Source organism: Typha latifolia, chromosome 6 (assembly GCF_019914945.1).
Source record: "Typha latifolia isolate L0001 chromosome 6, TyphaL0001v2, whole genome shotgun sequence".
In the NCBI taxonomy this organism is placed as follows: Eukaryota; Viridiplantae; Streptophyta; class Magnoliopsida; order Poales; family Typhaceae; genus Typha; species Typha latifolia.
In genome coordinates, this window is record NC_133091.1 from 12,617,060 (window position 1) to 12,639,072 (window position 22,013).

General features: G+C 36.3%; 2 protein-coding genes across 2 annotated transcripts; both read right to left on the minus strand.

Annotated features, from left to right (window-relative positions):
- Positions 1 to 14: 14 nt before the first annotated feature.
- On the minus strand, positions 15 to 13,412 carry LOC140790540 (aldehyde dehydrogenase 22A1-like). Its single transcript, XM_073140662.1, has 14 exons — positions 13,301 to 13,412; positions 6,995 to 7,038; positions 6,586 to 6,687; positions 6,084 to 6,211; positions 5,743 to 5,865; positions 5,399 to 5,552; positions 3,767 to 3,870; positions 3,596 to 3,674; positions 2,845 to 2,940; positions 2,555 to 2,692; positions 1,936 to 2,151; positions 1,653 to 1,844; positions 592 to 735; positions 15 to 514 (listed from the first exon to the last, which is right to left on the minus strand). Exons 1-14 carry the CDS (start codon positions 13,410 to 13,412, stop codon positions 359 to 361), a joined length of 1,788 nt encoding a protein of 595 aa, XP_072996763.1. The 3' UTR covers positions 15 to 358.
- A 3,668-nt stretch (positions 13,413 to 17,080) lies between these two features.
- LOC140790539 (cysteine-rich receptor-like protein kinase 42) lies at positions 17,081 to 20,513 on the minus strand. Its single transcript, XM_073140661.1, has 8 exons — positions 20,025 to 20,513; positions 19,532 to 19,926; positions 19,130 to 19,237; positions 18,895 to 19,034; positions 18,595 to 18,805; positions 18,271 to 18,505; positions 17,720 to 17,873; positions 17,081 to 17,638 (listed from the first exon to the last, which is right to left on the minus strand). The coding sequence occupies exons 1-8, from the start codon at positions 20,405 to 20,407 to the stop codon at positions 17,309 to 17,311; spliced, it is 1,956 nt and encodes a 651-aa protein (XP_072996762.1). The 5' UTR covers positions 20,408 to 20,513; the 3' UTR covers positions 17,081 to 17,308.
- Positions 20,514 to 22,013: the final 1,500 nt, after the last annotated feature.

Genomic DNA, 22,013 nt, shown 5'->3' on the forward strand with positions numbered 1-22,013 from the left:
TCAGTAAATGTACCTTTACTTTAAGCATACTATATATGCATTTAAGATGTAGAATAATTGGTCCTAAAATCCAGTTATAGTAATATGAGGGCAGGTTTTTCTGACAAATTTACAATTCCCCTTTACAGATCTAGATACTCACAGCGGCGTTCTTTTCTCCTACCGAAAAGTGAAGCTGTAGCACTTGTAAATTGAAATTAGCCAATGGCCATAGATTCTAGACCATCGCCACACATTTACTATCTTGGTTGGCAACATCTGGTGCTAATCAGGATTCGCCGATGTCAGCTGAAAGATGTGTTTAGGAAATTCACCAAACAAAGCTGGAGTAGATAACACTGAGTTCAGTTGCATCTACTTATTGTCTCTTCTTCACGGTGTCTGCAGTAGAATTCTTCTCTGAAAGGAACTTCATTACAATAACCAATGCCCGCAGCCTGTCCCACACACTCAGGCTATATAAAGCTTCAACAAGTGATTCCTGAAATTCAAAGCCATTCTCTGCGACAGGGTACTGCAAGAGAAAGATAAAAATTTAAGGCCATAAGAAATGCAACATTTTTTAATTTTGTGTGTTGCCTAAGAAGTGACCTGGATAGGCTTTGGGATCTTTGTTTTAATGTACGGCCACCATCTATCCTCAACCACTGACTTCACAAGACAGCAGGCTCGCAGACCTTCCACACCAGCAAATCTACCAAATCCACTGTGCTTTACACCACCAAAGGGCAAAGACTACATGGGAAAAATATATATAAACTGCAATTTTTACATTTAAGGGAGCACATCAGCCATACTAGTAGAGCTAAACTTTTTACAGGCTAGGAAAGATCAATAACTAGATAAGGTGGATGAGAAGAGAACAATCTTTTGCTTGGCAAAAATCTGGGGAACAAATTCAGAAGATAATATTAAGCTATACACTTGACTCCATAACTTTGCCTCGAGCAATAAAACTCAGTGAATTAATATTACAGTACAATTAACAGAGATAAACACTTCTCCTAGGCCATCCAGTCTTACATCAGAAGTCCATAGGAATATCACAATCATTCACCACCAGCTTAATAATCATCAACAACAGGTTATAATATTTTTTAATTAAATGAACAAACATTAAAATAGGAACTATATCTACTCGACCAAAATGCTTATGATGACTAAATAAACTGTCTATCCTAGATAGCATTATGTTCAAACATACTGCAGATTAATTATTATAATGCATTTCTTTGAGGGTTTGGAGGAGTCGCTTCCTGCAATCCCCAACCATCTCTTTTTATACCTTCTCTTCCTCCCTCTCTCTTTGCAACTATCTTAGTTTTGAAACTCATAAATCATAACAAAATATAACTGGGCCTAGCCCACTTTTCTCATAAATGATTATAACACATTTTATTTTCTATAAAAAAAATTGATGCCTAATCCATAAAAGAACATTTACCTCAGAAAAGTTGTAGACAATGACATGATCTGTAAGTCATCAAACTTCATCTAAGCATAATCTACCTGATAACTTACAGGTTTGAATATTTAAGCACTTGCATTTTTTAATTGGAAATGGAGAAGGCACATTCTTAAAGGATTATTTTTCTTGGCAAACAGTCTAGCTTGGGAATTAAAAATGACCGGAAAAAAAGTATTTCATTTACCTGACACATGTAAGTTGAAGCAAAATCATTGATTGCTGCCACTCCACAGTGCAGTTGGGAAGCAATTTCTGTAGCGCGCCTCTTGTTGCCAGAAAATACAGCACAACCAAGCCCATATTTAGAGTCATTTGCAAGTCTGATAACCTCTTCGTCAGAGCTGAATTTCATTATTGGGATGATTGGTCCAAAAGTCTGTAGGTCAATCAAACTTCATCATTTGAAGAGCCTGGTAATTGATTAAAGAAACATTTAAAAACTCAATTGTTTCCAGTTTCCAGGATACCTCCTCTTGCATAAGTTTCATTGAGTGATTAACATTTATTACAACTGTTGGAGGAAAGAATTGATCAACTGCATCTTCCCCCAAGTTACCAAAGCTACCTCTGCCAGCAATTTCAGCCCCTTTCTCCAGGGCATCATTCACGAGATTCTGAAGCTTTTCAGAATGCTCTTGCATACATATCGCACCCATATCATATCTTCCAGATAGGGGGGGACCCTACATAGCATAAGATATTCAATTCATGGCAATAAATTCTACATCAAAGAAAAGATAACACGGCATGATGTAAAAGCATGTGTTTCTGTATGTTCTCCACCCTTAACAAAGGCAGACTCACAGCACTCCACAAAGTCTGTTCAGATCAATTAATTTTTCAAAAGAAAATTCTTTGATAAGTAGTTTCAAAAGGCATCTATTTAGTACGAGAAGCCACAGTTTTTTCAGGAGCCAAATGGCAAAGCCTCATAATCAAATAAAGACTTCTCCAACATGAGCGAACTTGACTACATTTATTTTCTAGGTGGGTTTGGCCAAGTAGGACAAAACAGATTTTTTTGGGGAAAAAAAAACTCTATCAAAGAAAGGCTATTACCAGCAGTGCAAGAATGCATGTACTTACAACAGATATGGACTTGATGAGTTTGACAATTTGATCTACAAACGAGGGATAGATATCCTTGTGGACATAGAATCTTTCTGCACCAGCACAGTTTTGCCCACTAGATTGGAGAGCAGCTCTAGTGGCAAATTGCACAACCTTAAAATTGATGAGTGTGTGATAGGTTAGCAAACAGTGATAAAATTCACAAAAAATTGCTTGAGAAAAGAACATGAAAATCAGAATAATAAGAGAAAACATTCATTTCACAGCTGCAATTAGAAGAGATTACAACTAAAAGAGATACATACGGTAGTTAGGTCGACATCTTCACAGACAATAAATGCATCTTTTCCACCAAGCTCAAGAGTGACAGGTATTAACGTCTCTGACGCCTTTTGCATAATCTGTAATAAGATATAAAAAGGTGGAAGGGAATGAAAAGGAAAGTGCTAAAAGGAAGGAAGTCAAATTGGTTTTCCCTCAGTCAAGAAGACGAAAATTATGGATTAGACCAAACAAACACAAACTCAAAATCTTGTTATATTTATTCTTAGACATAATATTGTTGCAAGCATATATCCTTCATCTCTAGAGGACCATATAGATTCCAAATATAGGAGATGATCTGCATCCTGGACTAGCTTTCTCCACCAAATGTTTGTCCATCATTTTCCAAGATAATAGATATTGTTCAGTCTAAACAGTAACTATAATATAAAGGATGACACGATATTATGCTTGTTTCATCCATTCTATCTCTCAGTAAGGATACTAAAGTTGGAGCTAATACTTCTAAATTAGCTTTCGTAACAAACTTTAAATCCCATATTCCTCCAGGCAAAATGAAATCAGTATGTTTAAAGATAATGGGGCACTAATAGCCTTCAATTAAGAACTTTCTTTCTGACTATCTCTCACGTTCTTAAAATGCTACAGTAGTGTTATAATTATAATGTTCCTTAAAAATGGTAGCTTATTAGTCGAATCTGCAAGGTTGATCAACCCAAACTAAACTGATTTAGTAGTAAGTATAGTTAACTAAAAGAGGAGAAATAATACCATCTTTCCCACACCAGGTGATCCAACAAAAATAATTTTGTCAACTGAAGATACTAGAGCTTGCCCTGTCTCTTCAAATCTGAAAAGAAAGAAAAAGTAGAATATCTTGCATCAATTCAGATAGAAATCAAATTGCAGTGCAAGTATGAGATGTGTAAGTTCCATGCCTACCCTGTTATTATGTGGACAAGATTATCTGGAGCACCTACTGCAGAAAGAGCTGCTTGTATGATTCGAAAATAAAAGCAGCCAGACCAACTTGCATGCTCAGAAACCTACAAGCAGATTGAGTTATCAGTACAGCCAAAGAGGAGTTTACACTCAAAGAACGATTGGGAACCGCGTCTAGAAAGATGACAAACCAATGGACCTAGTATAAAAAGTTATTTATGTACATTTATCTATCCGAATCTGAACTCTTCTGTCAGGCCTTTCAGTCAAACATTACCGCCGTAGTGGCAAGAAAACATGTTCATCCAAAACACTCTTAAAAAAATTGTGGCATAGTTGTTCAGACTTGGCTTTGCGTAGATATAGTAAATGTCAAGTTATATGCCTAATCAAGTGTCTGGCATGCAAGAGGGTAAAAGTAATAATACAGGCAATATATAAGGACGAAAATTAAATTATGTTCAGAATATAAACAATATGATAAAATGGAACATCTGCAACTATTTTTTTTCAATTATGGTTCTTGCTGAGTTTAGTAGAATAGCATGACTTGTTTCACTTCTATATTAGAAGTGCAGCACTTTGAAAATAGTTTCAACATGGTTAAAAAATTTAATAAGCAGATGTATACCTAACAACTAATCAGCTTTATTCTTGTTGAAACATTCTAACCCTTTTAACAGATAGACCTCATGAATTACTCAAAGACCTTAAAAAGAATCCTATTAGATTTTAGTAAGTGTCTTATATGTAATCAACAAGATGATACATTAACATGTAGAATGAACTTTCTATGCAAGACAGTTTAGGTGACATGTCCAAGTACAAAGAAATTATTTCAAGAATTCTATGTCAATTTTATCTTAAAACCTTACATCCAGAAACGTCATTCATTGTACTGACCTGGCCCATCTTCCAATCCCCTTATCGGTACTTTATTATTAACCATTTAATCCTGTAAATAAGTATTATAATTTAGCTAACATATACTTCAAATCGAGGAAAAGATCTTACCAATTGGTTGGCATCAGTCAATGACATTCATAGGGGTATTTTGGTTCAATATGCATTTGATCCAGAAATTTATAACAAATATTGGGATGCACCAAAATAGTTATTTAGTGAGAGTTGGGTGAGTTGGATGTCAACAAAGCACATGATGGGAAAAAAGGCACAGGCTTTGGAATCTCCCAAAAGAAACAGTCATCCAAATAAATCATAGTCATTTGACCTTTTTGATTTAATAGCTTTATCTAGGCAGCAAACCAGATGGAAGGGAAGGAGTTTTCTCTATTTTGATCATTGAAAAAAAAAAGTGTCTTCATGTCATAAGTGCAATATATTGGGTTATGACTTGTGATAATATCTCATCCCCAAAAGTTGAAAAAAATCCTTGAAAATTTTAAATGATCCTGCATGAACATGTTTTGCGTCAAAATGCGACAGTCTGTTTCCAAACAGCCTCACATTACAACTCTTTATAATTTGAGTCAAGCAGGAAAAAGAAATGCTTAATGGTGGTCAACAGACCAAAAAGACAATGATCATTCACAAGAAGAGGAAATCCTTTGCCAGCATGTTTTTGGACATCCCAACTTAAGGCCAGGAAAGAATAATAAACAAGTAATATACCTTTATCACTGCAGCATTTCCAGAGAATACTGCTGCTAGCATTGGATTGAAGAAATTATGGAAAGGATAGTTCCAAGAGACAATTGCCCCGATCACTCCTAGGGGATAGAATTCAACCTTTGCCTTCTTGTGCAACATTGATCGTCCAGAAGATCTGGAAAATGCCAAAGTCCTAATCTATAACTTGACATGGTTTGATAAAAAAAAACTCTTTTTAACTAAATTCAGCATATTGCTCACCAAATCTGATATACTTAATAACCCAGACGATAATTTTGGGGCAGATAATTACGAGCAAGTTTATCAAAGTTCTCCAGTTTAGTGGAATAAATTTGAAACTTAACCTGTATTCAGGCTTTAGCCACTTCTCACCCTCATTAAGAAGCCAAGTGATCTTCTCACAAGTTGTCATTATCTCACCTAACGAAGCATCTACCATTGTCTTTCCAGTGTCCCTGGAAGATATCCTATATAAACATGAACTGACAATCAGTTTTAAATTTTGTATAATATGGAACAAAAATTAAGAAACAAAAGTTCTGGTTAACTAAAACTTGAAGAACCCTGTTCATTAGAAACAATTGACAGCTGATGCCCTCAAAGAAACATTTATGAACTACATATAGCAGTATAGTACAGAGCATGCAAAAATGGCAGAATTTATATGAAGATTGAATGTTCTTACTCGCATATCAGCTCTTGATGGTCAATTATGTATTTCAGCAGAATTCGTAAAAATTGACGCCTTTCTCTGAAGCTACTCTTTGCCCATATTTGTTGTGCATTCCTAGCTTGTGCCACATGTTCCTCGACCTGATCCAACAACACCACTTCTTATTGTAGAATTGGTATCTTCTAATAAATGTACCAGACTGGGATCCAGCAGCAGTTGTCATGAAGCAAAAGACGTATATGGGGTAATCAATTGCATTAGGAAGCAATTCATAACAATCCATCTTACTCTGTTATTTTTTTATATTTTATATTTCTTCCATAAGAACAGAACTTGCTATAGATAAACAACAGATCCAAGTCAGAATTTCTATGACATTCTTACTTTTTCAGCATGTAACATACATTCCAAAATCAAAAGGTTCACAAAATTGAACGAATCCAGAAACGTCCATTATGTACATTAACGAATAATGCATCTGGTGTCCACTGCTTAAAAAGTTATCACCACCAACCTCAGCGGGAGTCAATGCAGGAAAGTATCCCAGATACTTCATGGTAGCAGGCTCATAGCATTGGACTTTGTCTGTTTGTGCTACCTTCCCTTTTCTTGGTATCTGCAAAAAGTTATACAAAATATGGAGACAAGCTCATTCGGTACAATTCGAAGCAATAAAACAAAAACACGAATTTAAAAATAAAAAGAAAAACTAATACTACAATAGGATGCAAAATTGATTGAAATTCGAAATGGTAATCCATAACGTTTCACATTAACAAGATTCACACTATCCCGCAACTGTTAGCTTCCGATCACAGCAATGCTATCATGGTATTTCCGAAAATTGGGAGTAACTCAAAACTACTATATCGCATCACTTTTAGAGATCGCAAGAGTTGGAAAAGACATTCGTTAGATCTCACATAAATGAAGCTGTTCTTCTTGCTCTGGCTCGTCTCCTCCAACACTGCGACGAATGTTGGTAATTTCATGATTTTGACATGAATATTTTATTAATTTTGAGCTAAGTTTTAAGTGGGGCCCACACATTATTTATAATGGTTTAATGGTGGAATCAATTTAGCTCAAAGCATACTTTATTGTCATATATTCACTTAATCAAATTCATGAAGAGAAGTGAATGATAATTGGCTCTAAAGTGGGTATCATGGCAATGGAAAATAAAGGAAAGTAAGTTTAGTACCATATTGGATATTTGAGAAATGTTAGTATGGTATATAAGCAACAAACTTCCTATGGGCTTTGGGCCCCAAAAGGGGTACCTATTTTGTGGGTAAAGGTTACTATGCAACCTAACACACACACGCGCGCCGCCCGGCCCGTTCGCACGCACGGGTCAAAGTCCAATTTTATTTTTTGCCTGATACGGGTTCGGGTTCAAGTCTGATTTGATTCGGGATCGAAGTGGTGTCGATAAACAGTTAATCAATAATCAATTCAGTTAGTTGGTTGAACTCGACCCAAATGGTGCATCTAAATTAGTTTCTGACCCGAATTGGTGCATCCATTCGGTGATTTTGCATCTTTTCGTCGAGCCTGTTTACCTCTATAAATAGGCTGTCAGTCTGCATAATAAGTGTTCTTTTCTTCTTATCGGATTTTAATTTTATTTCATTCTTTTAGATGGCTGAAATAGTAAAGAGTACTATTTCCCCTATCACTGCTCCTACAGTACCTACAGTTCATGGAGAAAAGCCTGAAAAATTCTGTGGTGCAGAATTTAAGAGATGGCAACAGAAGATGCTCTTTTATCGACCACCTTGAATTTGGCTAAATTCTTACATGAAGATGTGCCCGAACTCCGAAAGGAGGAAACCGATAGGCAAGTAGTTGCTTGCAAAGGATGCGTGGAAGCATGCCGACTTCCTTTGCCGAAACTATATCCTCAATGGACTGGACAACTCGTTGTATAACGTGTATAGTTCGAGAAAAACGTCCTAAGGAATTATGGGAATCTTTAGACAAGAAGTACAAAACGAAGATGCCGGTGCAAAGAAATTTGTAGTCGGTAAATTTCTTGAGTACAAGATGGTTGACACTAAACCAGTGATTAACCGGTGTGCAAGATCTTCAAGTAATAATTCATGAGATTCATCTTTGAAGGGATGGTGATTAATGAATCATTCCAAGTGGCGGCTTTTATAGAAAAACTGCCACCATCTTGGAGGGATTTCAAAAATTACCTAAAACACAAACGCAAGGAAATGACACTTGAAGAACTTATTGTCAGATTGAGGATTGAAGAAGACAATCGTCTTGCTGAAAAGAAAATTGGAAGCCGATGCGTATCAAAGGCAAATGTTGTGGAGTCCACAAAGGACAAGAAAAGGAAGCACACTGCGAAGGCTCTAAAAGTGGCAATGCAAAGAAGTTCAAGGGCAAATGTTACGTACGTGACAAACAAGGGCATCGTGCTCGGGATCGCCGCTTGAGGAAAAAGAAGGAGAACTCAAAGAATGAGAACTCTGAAAAGAAGAAGCCACAAGCCAATGAAATAGAACACCTTCGTTCTGATGTTGATGATATGCACCTCTCTGCTGTTGTCTCAGAAGTAAACCTGATTGGTGGTAATCCTAAAGAATGGTGGGTAGACACTGGAGCTACTCGACACATTTGTGCCAATAGGTGGATGTTTTCGTCTTATCAAACTGCGACAGATGAAAAACTTTACATGGGCAATTCAGCAACTTCCAAGGTGGAAGGAATAGGAAAGGTTGTGTTAAAATTGACTTCAGGAAAAGAACTTACTCTTAATGATGTAATGCATGTGCCCGACATTCGAAAGAATCTGGTTTCGGGATCATTATTGAGTAAGAAAGGGTTTAAGTTGGTGTTTGAGTCTGATAAGTTTGTACTTATCAAAAATGGCATGTATGTTGGAAGGGGCTACTTGTCAAATGGCCTCTTTAAGATGAATGTAATGACTGTAACTCCAAAAATAAATAAAGAAGAATCTTCTTCTTACTTGCTTGAGTCTTATGAAATTTGGCATGGTAGATTAGGACATGTTAATTATGGTACATTACGTAGATTAATTAATCATAACATATTGCCTAATTTCTATATTGATTTAAATAAAAAATGTGAAATATGTGTTGAAGCCAAATTGGCTAAGACTTCGTTTCATTCTGTCGAACGAAGTACAGAACCTTTAGAACTTATACATACTGATGTATGTGATTTGAAATTTATTCAAACTAGAGGTGGAAAAAAGTATTTTATTACTTTTATTGATGATTGCACAAGATACTGTTATGTGTATTTGCTAAGAAGCAAAGATGAGGCATTAGAAATGTTTATACATTTCAAATTAGAGGTTGAGAACCAACTTAGCGAAAGATTAAAATGCTAAGAAGTGATAGAGGTGGTGAATATGAGTCACCATTTGCACAAATATGTGCGAGAAAATGGAATTATTCATCAAATAACGGCTCCTTACGCTCCACAACAAAATGGTATTGCTGAACGTAAGAATAGAACTCTAAAAGAGATGATGAATGCCATGTTAATAAGTTCTGGTTTACCCCAGAATTTGTGGGGGGAAGCTTTGCTTTCTGCAAATCACATTCTCAACCGGTTACCCCATAAGAAATTGGATAAAACACCTTATGAGTTATGGAAAGGTCGAGAACCTAGCTATAAATTCTTAAGAGTGTGGGGGTGCCTAGCAAAGGTTGCAATTCCAGTTCCTAAAAGAACAAAAATTGGACCTAAAACTATTGATTGTATATTCATTGGTTATGCTCATAACGATAGTGCATATCGATTCTGGTTCACAAATCGAGATAATTAAAGAGGTACATGAGAATACAATTATTGAGTCTAGGAATGCATCATTCTTTGAGAATACATTTCCATATAAATCTACATTAGAAATAAGTTCTCTCAAAAGAACTTATGAAAATAAGCATGACCAAGAGTCTATGCAAGAAGAAAATGATATTGAACCTAGACGAAGTAAGAGGGCAAGGACTTCTACGTCTTTTGGTCCTGATTTTCTAACATATTTGTTAGAAAAAGAACCTCAGAGTTATAAGGAACCAATGTCTACTCCTGAAGCTCCTTTATGGAAAGAAGCCATTGATAGTGAAGTTGAATCCATTTTGCAAAATCATACCTGGGAATTGGTGGATCTTCCACCAGGTTGTAAACCTTTGGGTTACAAATGGATATTCAAAAGAAAGATGAAAGCGGATGGTTCAATTGACAAATACAAGGCGAGACTTGTAGTCAAAGGATATAGACAGACGAGAGGAATAGATTACTTTGATACATATTCACCAAGAACAAGAATAACATCTATCCGATTAATAATTGCTCTTGCGGCATTATATAATCTGGAAATACATCAGATGGATGTGAAAACTGCATTCTTGAATGGTGAATTAAATGAAGAAATCTATATGGAACAACCCGAAGGGTTTGTGGCTCTAGGACAAGAGAGAAAAGTGTGCAAATTAGTTAAGTCTCTTTATGGGCTTAAACAAGCACCTAAACAATGGCATGAAAAATTTGACTTAGTTATGATGTCAAATGGTTTTCACATTAATGAATGTGATAAATGCGTTTATGTGAAATGCACTTCAGATAATTATGTCATTGTATGTCTATATGTGGATGACATGATAATAACTGGTAGTAATATTAATGTCATTAAAGCTACCAAGAACATGTTGGCTAAAAAGTTCGATATGAAAGATATGGGAGTTGCGAGATGTGATTCTTGGTATAAAGATCACTAAGGCAATCGAAGGGTATGTTATATCTCAATCACATTATATTGAGAAAATACTCGATAAATTTGATAAAGATAGTAGCAATATAGCCAGAACACCTATAGATGTGAATCTTCATCTCACAAAGAATACAGGTGTATGTATATCTCAGTTAGAATATTCTCGGATAATAGGTAGTTTGATGTACATCATGAATTGCACTCGTCCGGATATTGCGTACTGTGAGTGAGTAAACCGAGTAGATATACAAGTAATCCGGGCGGTGATCACCGGAAGGCGATAGTTAGGGTACTCGAGATATTTGAGATACACCACTAACTATGGATTGCACTATTCAAGATATCCAGAAGTACTTGAAGGGTACAGTGATGCAAACTGGATATCTGATACAAAAGATACCAAATCCACGAGCGGATATGTCTTTATACTTGGAGGTGCATCTATTTCATGGAAATCTTCTAAACAAACATGTATAGCTAGATCTACTATGGAATCTGAATTCATAGCATTAGATAAGGCTGGAGAAGAAGCAGAATGGCTTCGAAATTTCTTAGAAGATATTCCTATGTGGCCAAAACCTGTGTCCGCAATTTGCATACATTGCGATAGTCAATCGGCTATAGGAAGGGCACGAGTCGATGTATAACGGTAAGTCACGACATATACGTCGTAGGCATAATACAATGCGACAATTGATCTCAAATGGTATAATATCCATTGATTATGTAAAATCAAAGGATAACATCGCGGATCCATTAACTAAGGGTTTAACAAGAGATCGAGTATATTGTTCATCGAGGGGAATGGGTTTGAAGCCTACCACCTAGAGTAACGACACAACGGCAACCCAACCTAGTTGACTGGAGATCCCAAGATCTAGGTTCAAAGGGACAACCGAGTTGTGGGGGCGTTCTCTGAAATCACTAAGGAATTAAATTTCCTACACCTTTCCTATGATGACATAGTGATAAACCTGTACTAAGTGTTAGGGTAAGCAATGCTTTTAATGACTCTTATACTTTGGAAATCCAAGTGGAGTATGGCAGGGATACTCTTAATAAGAGGTCACCTATGTGAGTGTGAAGTGGGCCGCTTCTATGAGATGACAAGGCTAAATCTCTAGAGCACTCAAAGAATTACCGAGCGCGCGCGTCCGGGGCCGAAATGGACACAACATATAGAACCGACCGTGTTGAAAAGAGCGTGTGTGAGTATTATTGTCTTGGTTTATACAAAAGCTGAACAGTTCAAGACATCATGTTCACTGGTTAGCGAATAAACCCGATAATACTTCACTATGGAAGGTTCAAAGCCAAAAGCTACCTATCCTGATGCGGTAACTTTTCGTTGTACTCTCGATCAAGTCTGCATTTCATATGCATTTTCAGCCAATTCATTCATGTGGGGGATTGTTGGTAATTTCATGATTTTGACATGAATATTTTATTAATTTTGAGCTAAGTTTTAAGTGGGGCCCACACATTATTTATAATGGTTTAATGGTGGAATCAATTTAGCTCAAAGCATACTTTATTGTCATATATTCACTTAATCAAATTCATGAAGAGAAGTGAATGATAATTGGCTCTAAAGTGGGTATCATGGCAATGGGAAATAAAGGAAAGTAAGTTTAGTACCATATTGGATATTTGAGAAATGTTAGTATGGTATATAAGCAACAAACTTCCTATGGGCTTTGGGCCCCAAAAGGGGTACCTATTTTGTGGGTAAAGGTTACTATGCAACCTAACACACACACGCGCGCCACCCGGCCCGGCTCGGCTCGGTTCGGTTCGCACGCACGGGTCAAAATCCAATTTTATTTTTTGCCTGATACGGGTTCGGGTTCAAGTCTGATTTGATTCGGGATCGAAGTGGTGTCGATAAACAGTTAATCAATTCAGTTAGTTGGTTGAACTCGACCCAAATGGTGCATCCCTTCACAGTGTAACTATAAATTAGTTTCTGACCCGAATTGGTGCATCCATTCGGTGATTTTGCATCTTTTCGTCGAGCCTGTTTACCTCTATAAATAGGCTGTCAGTCTGCATAATAAATATACACATAAGAGAGTTTATTGTCGAGTCTTTTTAGTTTGAGTCTACTGGTCGAGAGAGAGTACAGCACGGTTCAGGTCTAATCAAGGCATTAGAAAGTTGCTTCCTTTCCAGTGCAAGGCAGTCGTTGTATCCTGGGAGACCGACGTCCACCTGCATTCGAAGCAATCGGTGGAGGGCGAATTGGTCTTAAGGAGATAGTGTCCAACACTAGACTCGACTATTCAGAATTTATATTCTGAAATTTGTAAGTTTATTTTTAATTTATTTTGATCGGATTTTTTGGAATCAGATTGTTATCGCCAACAACGAATTCGAGATCATAAACCATAAAAGGGACAGCAAAGACCAGGAGAAAGAAACAATGCCAAAGAAGTGAAAAAAAATAATAATAATAAATCTTAGCAATAGTTACCATCAGAGGCATCGACTTCGATTGATGGCACATTTGGGGGAATAAGCATGAGCAAGAAGCGGCACAGTGCGTACGCCATTCCGAGGACGAGCAATGGCCACCAGAACGCCATTGCCGCAGCTCGGAGCTCTCTGGAATCCGGATAGAAGAAGGAGAATTAGGAGAATGAGAATAATAAAACCTAGGGTTATGGTAGCAAGGACTAGGAGAGAATACTGGAGAACAGAGGAAGGAATAGAAGAATAAAAGTGAAAAATAATGTCCGTTTCCCGCTTTGTTATATTCTCCCGCTGTCAAATGCTTTAGCTTTATACAAGGTGATGGCAGAGCAGTAATTAATTGACTTTGTCGAGGAGACGAATGGAAGGAAAATAAAGAAAATAAATTTGATTCAAATTTTGCTGAATTTTAGGCGGTTAGGTTCATGATTTTTTATTCTCAAAATGAATTCTTATATTTATTTATATTTTAAAATAAAAATATAATCATTATTTTTTATGTGATATAAAGTGAAGTAATATACGGAAAAAATGTGCTTTATTTTTTAAAAAATTATGGTACAATATATAATTTTGATAAATAATATTTTTATTCTATAATATATTATTATAATATTAAAATTGAGTTATATTTTAGAATAAGAAAAAAATTATTGTTGAAGTGAACGAGAGCATAGAAAAAATAATATATATATCAAAATGTAAGTGAGTTAAGAAGAAGAATAAAAATGATTTACTTGTTTTTATTTATCTCCTCTTTTAAAAGAAGTAGTAATTATTGAAGAATATCTTTTACATGAAAGAGCGCATATGATCCTATAGTTGCTCACTCCGCAACTAAAGACTAAAGTCCGTGATTTTGATTGTTATATCTCAAAAAAGGGGACATGGTTATTGTCGGAACCAGAATCAAAATAAAAAAATTAAAAAAAAAATTTAGGGGTTGAGAGAGGAGGGTGCACATGCTCTGCACGTGCAGCCCCTCCCTCTCCCTCTCCAAGCACGCAACAAGGTGCAAAGAGAGAAATCACGCCTGATCCAGATCGGATTAGGTCTAGATTTCTCTCCTGATCTATAAATTAAAATTCTAATCTTTGTTTAACCATCTGAGCTCTCTTCTCTCTCTTCTTCCTCCCCTCTTTCGTTTTCTTCTTCCTCACCGTCGGAGTTGTCGTTGTGGGATCGGCCCGCCGAAGCGCCGCCAGAGTCATCGGAGACCACCACGCGACTCGTTGGTAAGCCCTCTCCCACCTATAAATTTTAATTAAAGTTTAATAGGGTTTAGTGAAAATACCTAAATATTGGGGGTTCTTCGGCTTCATCGACAAATCTGGCCGGACGACGGCTTCGAGTCGCAGCCGCTACCTCTGGAAGCACCTTGCCGTTGGCCTCATGCCGTGGGCAGTCACCGTTGGAGCCTTCGTGGCTCCGGTCGCCGTCGGTCAAGGGATCGACCGCCGTTTGCGGGTTTTCCCCTACCTCGCGATGATGGCGGTTCCGTATAGGGGAGGCGGGAGAGCTAGAGTTGGCTAGCGACCGCCGACGGCAGCGATCGCCGATGGACTCTTTCTCTCTCTCTCTCTCTCTCTCTCTCTTTCTCTCTCTTCCTCTCTTTTCTCTCTCTCTTCAGCTTGGAGAAGACAGACTCGGGGTCTGATCTTCTCCCTTTTAGTATTTGGATTCGGGTCGGGTTGGATCCGAATCCAAGGAACCCGACTCGGTTCCATTACCTAATTGGATTGGGCCTTGGCCCAATCCATTTAAGTAATAGTTGGGTGGGCTGCGGGCCAACTGTAGCCCAGGCCAACTACAGCCCAGCCCAACTGATTTGGGCTTATTTTTAGCCCAAATTAATTATTCTTGGGTTAAATTGTAGAAAGATTTGTAATAATTGTTTTAATTAAAAATATTATTATTATTTATTATTTAAGGTGGTGATTTTTAGTACGTGAGCTAGAGATTTGAGATTTTGGATGTCTTGCCTAGACTTAGATGAGTGGGTTAACTCACGTGTTTATTTTATTGTATTTCATATTTTTGTCAAACCATGTAAATTTTCTGTGTACAAATTATTTATTTCACCCTTATATGTAAAACTTAAATTGTTGAAATTTCTGTGTGCAATCTATTTATTTCATCCGTACGTGCGAAAATTAAATTGTTTAATTTTCCTGTGTGCATTTAATTATTATATTCAATGCATCACCATACTTCGTGCAAATATTGAAATTTGTGAAAAGAAAAATGAGACTAGTATTGATACGACTTAGAGAACAGTCCCGCTATAAATCGTTTGCGATTTTCCGTGGTGACTCAAGTCTATTTGGAAGTCCAGGGGAAAGTCCTAAATTAGATCACTGCGGTAACTTTCTTAGGTGACTCTAGCGGGGTTAGGGAACAGTCATAGGATGAATGAGAAAAATTCTGACTCTAACTTCTCTCAACGGTTAGAGGAAAATACAAAGTGTGTTAATCACAGGATGATACCCTCTGATGACCCTAACCGGATCAACTATGAAGAAAAGTCCCGAGCGTCATCTCGAGGTGACTTATAGTTGATGTGGATCCACAGGGTTTAGACCCATTGAGACATATGACAGTATAAATATCAAAAGATGTTAATATATTGAAAACGTGCAAGGTTTTAAGTTGTAACATCTCTCTCTAATGTTATCATTGTTATTAGTTAGAGAGCATGCCTATTGCATATTGTGATGGATATTGTTGCTTTTAGTTTAATTTATTTAGCATTAATATGAATTAAATTTTATTTGGTTAGTGAGTGGATTCCACTCACTGAGCTATAGTTGTTGGCTCATGGGTTCTATTGTTTTTTTGTATTTGTTTATTTATTTCAGGTAATAGTCAGCGGGGCAACTGAGCGAGATGTACCCGGACTCTACCTCCACTTAGGATTCACCTATTTACCTTTTCGCTCTTTTGATTTTATACTTTAGATTAGATATTTTATTTATTTAGTTTAAAGACTCAAAAACATTAACATTGTTTTATATTTTTTATTGCAATTAGTTATAAAATTTAATAAAGCACGTTCTTATTTATTTATTTATTTTGCCATCGTACACGTAGAGAGTATTAATAAGGCTTCGTGCATCTCAAGCATATTGAGATGCATGACCGGTCATGATTCCTATTTTGGGTCATGACAGTTATACTTCATCGCAGCCGAATAGTCAAAAGAAATTTTCAACTGAGAGAATATTAGAACATGCCATTTCAGTTTAAGTAGGTTAGTGTTATTTATTCCAATGGAGTTTCTGGAAGCTTTGAAAGCAAGACAAGTATTACTAATCAGATGATTTTGGAAGAAGAAAAATGGACTTTTAATGATCCTTCGGGATCATGTTGCTAGTTGACTGAAAATTATACCAAATGATCTGGTGGAACATGGAAAGAAAGAAGCAAATGAATCATCATTGTCTTTGACCAGCATATGATATGATCTTTTGACTTTGAAAAATAAGAGGAAAATTTTTCAGCACACAGATGCACAAAATAGTAAACAAAGTTAACCTCCAACTACTGACTTTTCTTGTTTTCCTGATGGCATTCTTCAGAAGAAAACAAGGGAAAAAAAGGGAAGGAAATTCCAAAGCTTTACCATCTGAGTTTAGTCTGTTTATTACTTAAGCCATCAAATTTATTAATTTTAGTATGATTCCATCACAATAAGAATTAGTTGTAGAAATAGATGCATATGACCAAGACATTCATATGTTACAGTGTTCTTATCAGATATAGAAGGAAAAAAAAATGCCAGTTTATATGTGAGAACTTGAAAAGAAGATGATTTTAATACATGGATTCTATTTACAACACATAGAAACCCTCTCATAATCAGTAGATTGTCATACATATTTCACTTGACACTGTCAAATAGAAAATAAAAATAAAAATCTCAGCATCATACTTTTCAGACCTTTGCTGATAAACAGAAGAATCCGAAGCTCAACTCGTCCGAATTGCACTGTCTCATAGATCTGCACTGCTACCTTGCTTGCAAAGAACTCCCTGAAATTTGATTCAGCGAGAAGGGTGACTTTGATGTGGATGAGTTAGAAGAGGTAGCAGAGTTGTTGATTTGGATACTGGAGTTTTTAATGTGTATAAAAGGAGGCTGAGTTGGTAGAGGAAGTTCTTCTAATCTGCTGTTTAGCATCTCCACCACCTTCCACATTGGTGGCCTTAGATTGGGCAATGCTTGTGCACATAACAGACCCACATGGAAGACTTTTAGAGCTTGCTCTTCCGAACACTGTTCTTGAAGGCATGGATCAAGCATTTCAATCAATTTCCTTGAATTGAAGTGCTGCCATATCTATTATAAGCAAAAGTTTTATCAGTCGGAATGTAGGATTTAGTCTAGGTGATCTCATGAAGAATGGGAGGAGGATTTTACCAGTGACATAAGAGAATGGCCTTCATCTGATGACGCGATGGAATTGCTATTCCTTCGGCCAGTAATGATTTCAAGCACCACTATGCCATAGCTATAGATGTCAGCTTTCTCCGATAGCTGCCCGTGGACGATGTATTCAGGAGCCATGTAGCCACTGAGAGAATTAAGGCTTGCATCTGTTAGCAGATGTTCTCTTCCAATTTACATCAGAACTTATAAGAATGGAGATCAGTGCAAGGACCAAATAAACTGCATTTTATTTTATTGCAGAATATGCATCAACCAGTCAACTGCAGACCCAAATCATAATGAAAGCTCTGCAATTAAGAAATTCCCTGCAATCTCTTCTCTCTGTGCTTCTATTTAGAAACCATGAAATCAACCAATTAACTTTCACAAGAGGACATCCTCTAGCTTTATTATCCTGGTTATGAGCTACAGTAGAAGAAAGATGTAGCAGGTAGTTTACTATTCAGATTTCTAGCTGTTGAAAGAGTTGAACTATTTATGAATATATGTCAGAAAAAAAATGCTCAGAAGTCTGAACTTACAAAGTTCCAGCTAGGCCAGTGCTAAGATGACTTTGATCCTCCATGAAGTATCGTGCCAAGCCAAAATCTGCGATCTTGGGCTTGAATTTCTCGTCCAATAATATATTGCTGGCTTTTATATCTCTGTGTATAATCCTGACTTCAGATTCAGTATGGAGATAAGATAACCCCTCTGCAGTGCCAGCAATAATGTCGAATCTCCTCTCCCAATCCAATGAATTCTTCTTGAACGCATCTAAATTTTTGAGCAAATAAAAACATTAAGATGCTTCCTTAATTCTTATCATCACAAAGACAAACAAATGCTAGTGAAACAATTAGTACCAAATAAGAAGCTGTCCAAGCTAGTGTTGCAGAGGTACTCATAGACTAGAATGCTTTCAGGTCCTTCCACACTGCAACCAAGAAGCTTAGCAAGGTTTTTGTGCCGAATTTGACTGACAATAGTAACTTCGTTGAAGAATTGTTCAATATTTTGCCTTGTATTGATGAACAGTCTCTTAACAGCAATTTCTCTTCCATCCAGTAGAATTCCCTAGCAAGAGAAAGTTCGTAGCTACTTAAACTAATGCAGATCTTTTACTTGCATTGTTACATAAATAAGCATCTGGAGAATTATTATACCTTATAGACTGAGCCATATCCGCCTTGACCAATCTTGTTGTTTTGATTGAAATAATCTGTTGCTTTCCTCAAGTCTTCATACTTGAAACTAAGGCTGGATGCTGCAATCGATCGAATAATTTCTCCTGAACCATCCACATCTACAATTGGCATCATCAAGAACTAGTTTAGCTTATCAGTGCCACACTTTCTGGCTATTAAAACTGAAAACTATTGACTCGTTCCATCTACTTACCATCAGTTGAACTAGTTTTAGACCTCATTTTGAGCCAGAGGACAACAAGACCTACAACTGCCAGTGCCACTGCAGTTAATCCAAGAGCAATGCCCAGCTTCTTGCGAACTGCCGTCAGAAATTGATTGTCATTTCTATGTAGGAAAAATTAGTTTCGCATAGGAGAACAAGAGAAGAAAAGAAATCAAATAATATAACTCATGAACCATCGCCAGTTTCTAAATATTCTCAAGAAATAGTTAAAATTGAAGTATCTACATGAATTATAAAATTCTAGCTTCTAGTTTCTGAATTACCTTCTGCACAATAAAAACAAGTCCTCGAAATCAACAACTGCCCTATGATATCATAACTATTATGAATACAAAAATTTAACAAAATAGGAGGACTTATTGAAATTACCAGAAGAAGAGCCAACATTTCCTGATGTTCCTGTTAGGTAGAAAGGATCCTTAGAGTACCTCATAAAGCATCCTGCATTCATAGCTTTCCCATCTTCAGCTGGCAAGCACTTAACCACATTCTTTTTCGCATTCTCCAAGCAATCTTTGCATCCAGTAGCATTCAAAGACCTCCAACACTGTGCTATCCCATAAACCATTACACCCTGAGACACAATTGAGCTCCCCACTTGATAATAATCATTGCTAGCATAAGCCCGCGACGTCAAGTTGTTAAGCAAAGTAGTAACAAGATTATCCAACTTTGTAGAGTTCGGCATAGATGCAGTTGAATTTTCACAAACATAAGTATCCGACGCATCGATGGCCTCGGTAGAAACATTATGATCCGCGTACCTATTACAGAATACAGCGAGTCAGCATGGTATCAGATTACGAGCTTCAAAGTTCGTATCAGCTTAAGCTTCTAGAGAAGATGGTGAGTTAACAAATACCGGAGAAAGCAACCGTCGAGATAGATACGGGAGTCGGTCGCCGGAAGGCAGTGAGGAAGCTTGAGCCTACTCTGAGCATAGCAGAGCTGGCAATCAGTAGGAGAGAGGTAGTTAAAGCATTGGCCAAGGCCATAGACTATGTTAGAGTTGCCTGAGACTGCAACACCAAAGCCGCTCTTGGTGATGTTTTGGAATATAATTTCCATTGCATTGACGAAGTTGACGTCGAAAGCTTCAGCATCTTTGGATTGATTTTTGCCACAAATGGTGGCAATAATGGCCGGGGAAGTACTGTCATCGGATTTGGAGGATGAGATTGTAAGTAAGAGGAGGAGGAGGAGGAGGAGGTGGTGGTGGGAGATAGACACCAAAGTTGACATCATTTGTTTGTAAAAAATCTGGCTTCTAGATTATGGAATTGTGGAAGCCTCTGAGGGGCTGAAGAAGGAATGATGCATTTGTATTGTCCGATTGAAGAAGAGGATGGGCAAAGGCTTAATCTTTGGTCCAAATTGTCTTTAGAGTTCAAGCAGTCTTCGATTACCACCTGCTGCATTGAAAACTTTTGCACGCCTCTTAAGGACTTTTCTGGAACTTGGTATGATAACCAATTGACCACCGTTTGGTTACCAGGGAAAAAATTAGTATAGGAAAAAATTAGGATTAAAGAAAATACGGATTTAGTATAGTAATACATATTTCTTTCTCCTCTCTTCTTTTATTTAATATTCTTTTATTTATCGGTTACTATTTTATTTTTAAAAATATATCAAATCTTTTCAATCTCTTTCTATTTTCTCATCCTCTTTAGTAATTTACCAGACTATAATTTTAACTTTATATCACATCAATTATAATTATTATATATTATAATAATAAAATTAAAACAGCTACACTGATCTTATTTTATTGTTTACTACCCAGTTTTCCTTTCATATTTTATCTTATATGCAACTGAATTTCCTCTGGTAACAATGCTTGGGATAATGATAAGGATCGCCTATTTACATGAATGAAAATAAAGCTACAGTACCCTTGTATGCTTTAGACTTAAGCATATATTTTTTGAAAGAGTCAACTTAATTTTATAATTTATCTATTATTAAGAAAGAGTTAGTCTTTTTATTTAGCTTGTAATTAGCTTTATATTTTTTTTAAAATAAAAAAATACATGCAGTGGAACTTTTGCAATTTAAAAATAAATTATGTACGCACTGTTATAATAATGAGAAATTTGTATATAACACCTTACTTTTTTTAACCAAAATGTGATTTATATCATACATTTTAGCGAATATGTGTCGTAAACATTATGCGTTATAATTAAACTAACACCGTAAGAATATTTTATTAAGTAAAAATATTTTATTTCTAAAATACCTAAAATACCTTTAGTATGATTTGGTTGATGATATTTTTATAATTTTTTTATATAGCTAACTTAATTTAGATATTTAGTTAAATTTAACTAACAACATAGTATTTTCTATAAATATTCACTAAATTATATGATTCGATTTATAAATCCTAAAAATATGTGATTTAATTAAAATAAAAAATATTATATGAAAATTAACTATAATAAAATACATATAAAAGTATAGTCGGTTTTAATATAAATTAAATATAATTAAATTATAAAATCCCCGCGCGGTAGAGGAAAAGATATTCCACTTATATATATTTTTATTTGGAGGAAACTTAAGTTGACCAATGATTGATAAGACAAGGCATCAGCACGTGTCAAACTTAAGTTGACTGTCTCAATCTCACCTAATCTGTTTTTTTTTTCTTTTTCTCCCACTAAGTTTGAAAACCGAACACGTCTTCCAAAATGAGTTCATGACCCAACTTCTCTGAATAATTTAATACAGTACTTATGTTTGTGCCTTAAAATTCGTCCACATTAACCATCTCAGGCTAATTGGCCCAGTCCACTTAATTTTGGCCCAGTCCACTCTCGTTTTTTCAGTTGGAAACTGTTAATAA

Coding starts and splice junctions, on each gene's coding strand:
- LOC140790540 (XM_073140662.1), bottom strand. CDS start 13,412: ATGGCGTTCTGGTGGCCATTGCTCGTCCTCGGAATGGCGTACGCACTG. Junction 7,039..13,300: donor CGAAGTCGATGCCTCTGATG/GTAACTATTGCT, acceptor CATTCGTCGCAG/TGTTGGAGGAGACGAGCCAG. Junction 2,152..2,554: donor TCATCAAGTCCATATCTGTT/GTAAGTACATGC, acceptor TATGCTATGTAG/GGTCCCCCCCTATCTGGAAG.
- LOC140790539 (XM_073140661.1), bottom strand. CDS start 20,407: ATGATGTCAACTTTGGTGTCTATCTCCCACCACCACCTCCTCCTCCTC. Junction 19,238..19,531: donor AAATGTTGGCTCTTCTTCTG/GTAATTTCAATA, acceptor TTCTGACGGCAG/TTCGCAAGAAGCTGGGCATT. Junction 17,639..17,719: donor GCCATTCTCTTATGTCACTG/GTAAAATCCTCC, acceptor TGCTTATAATAG/ATATGGCAGCACTTCAATTC.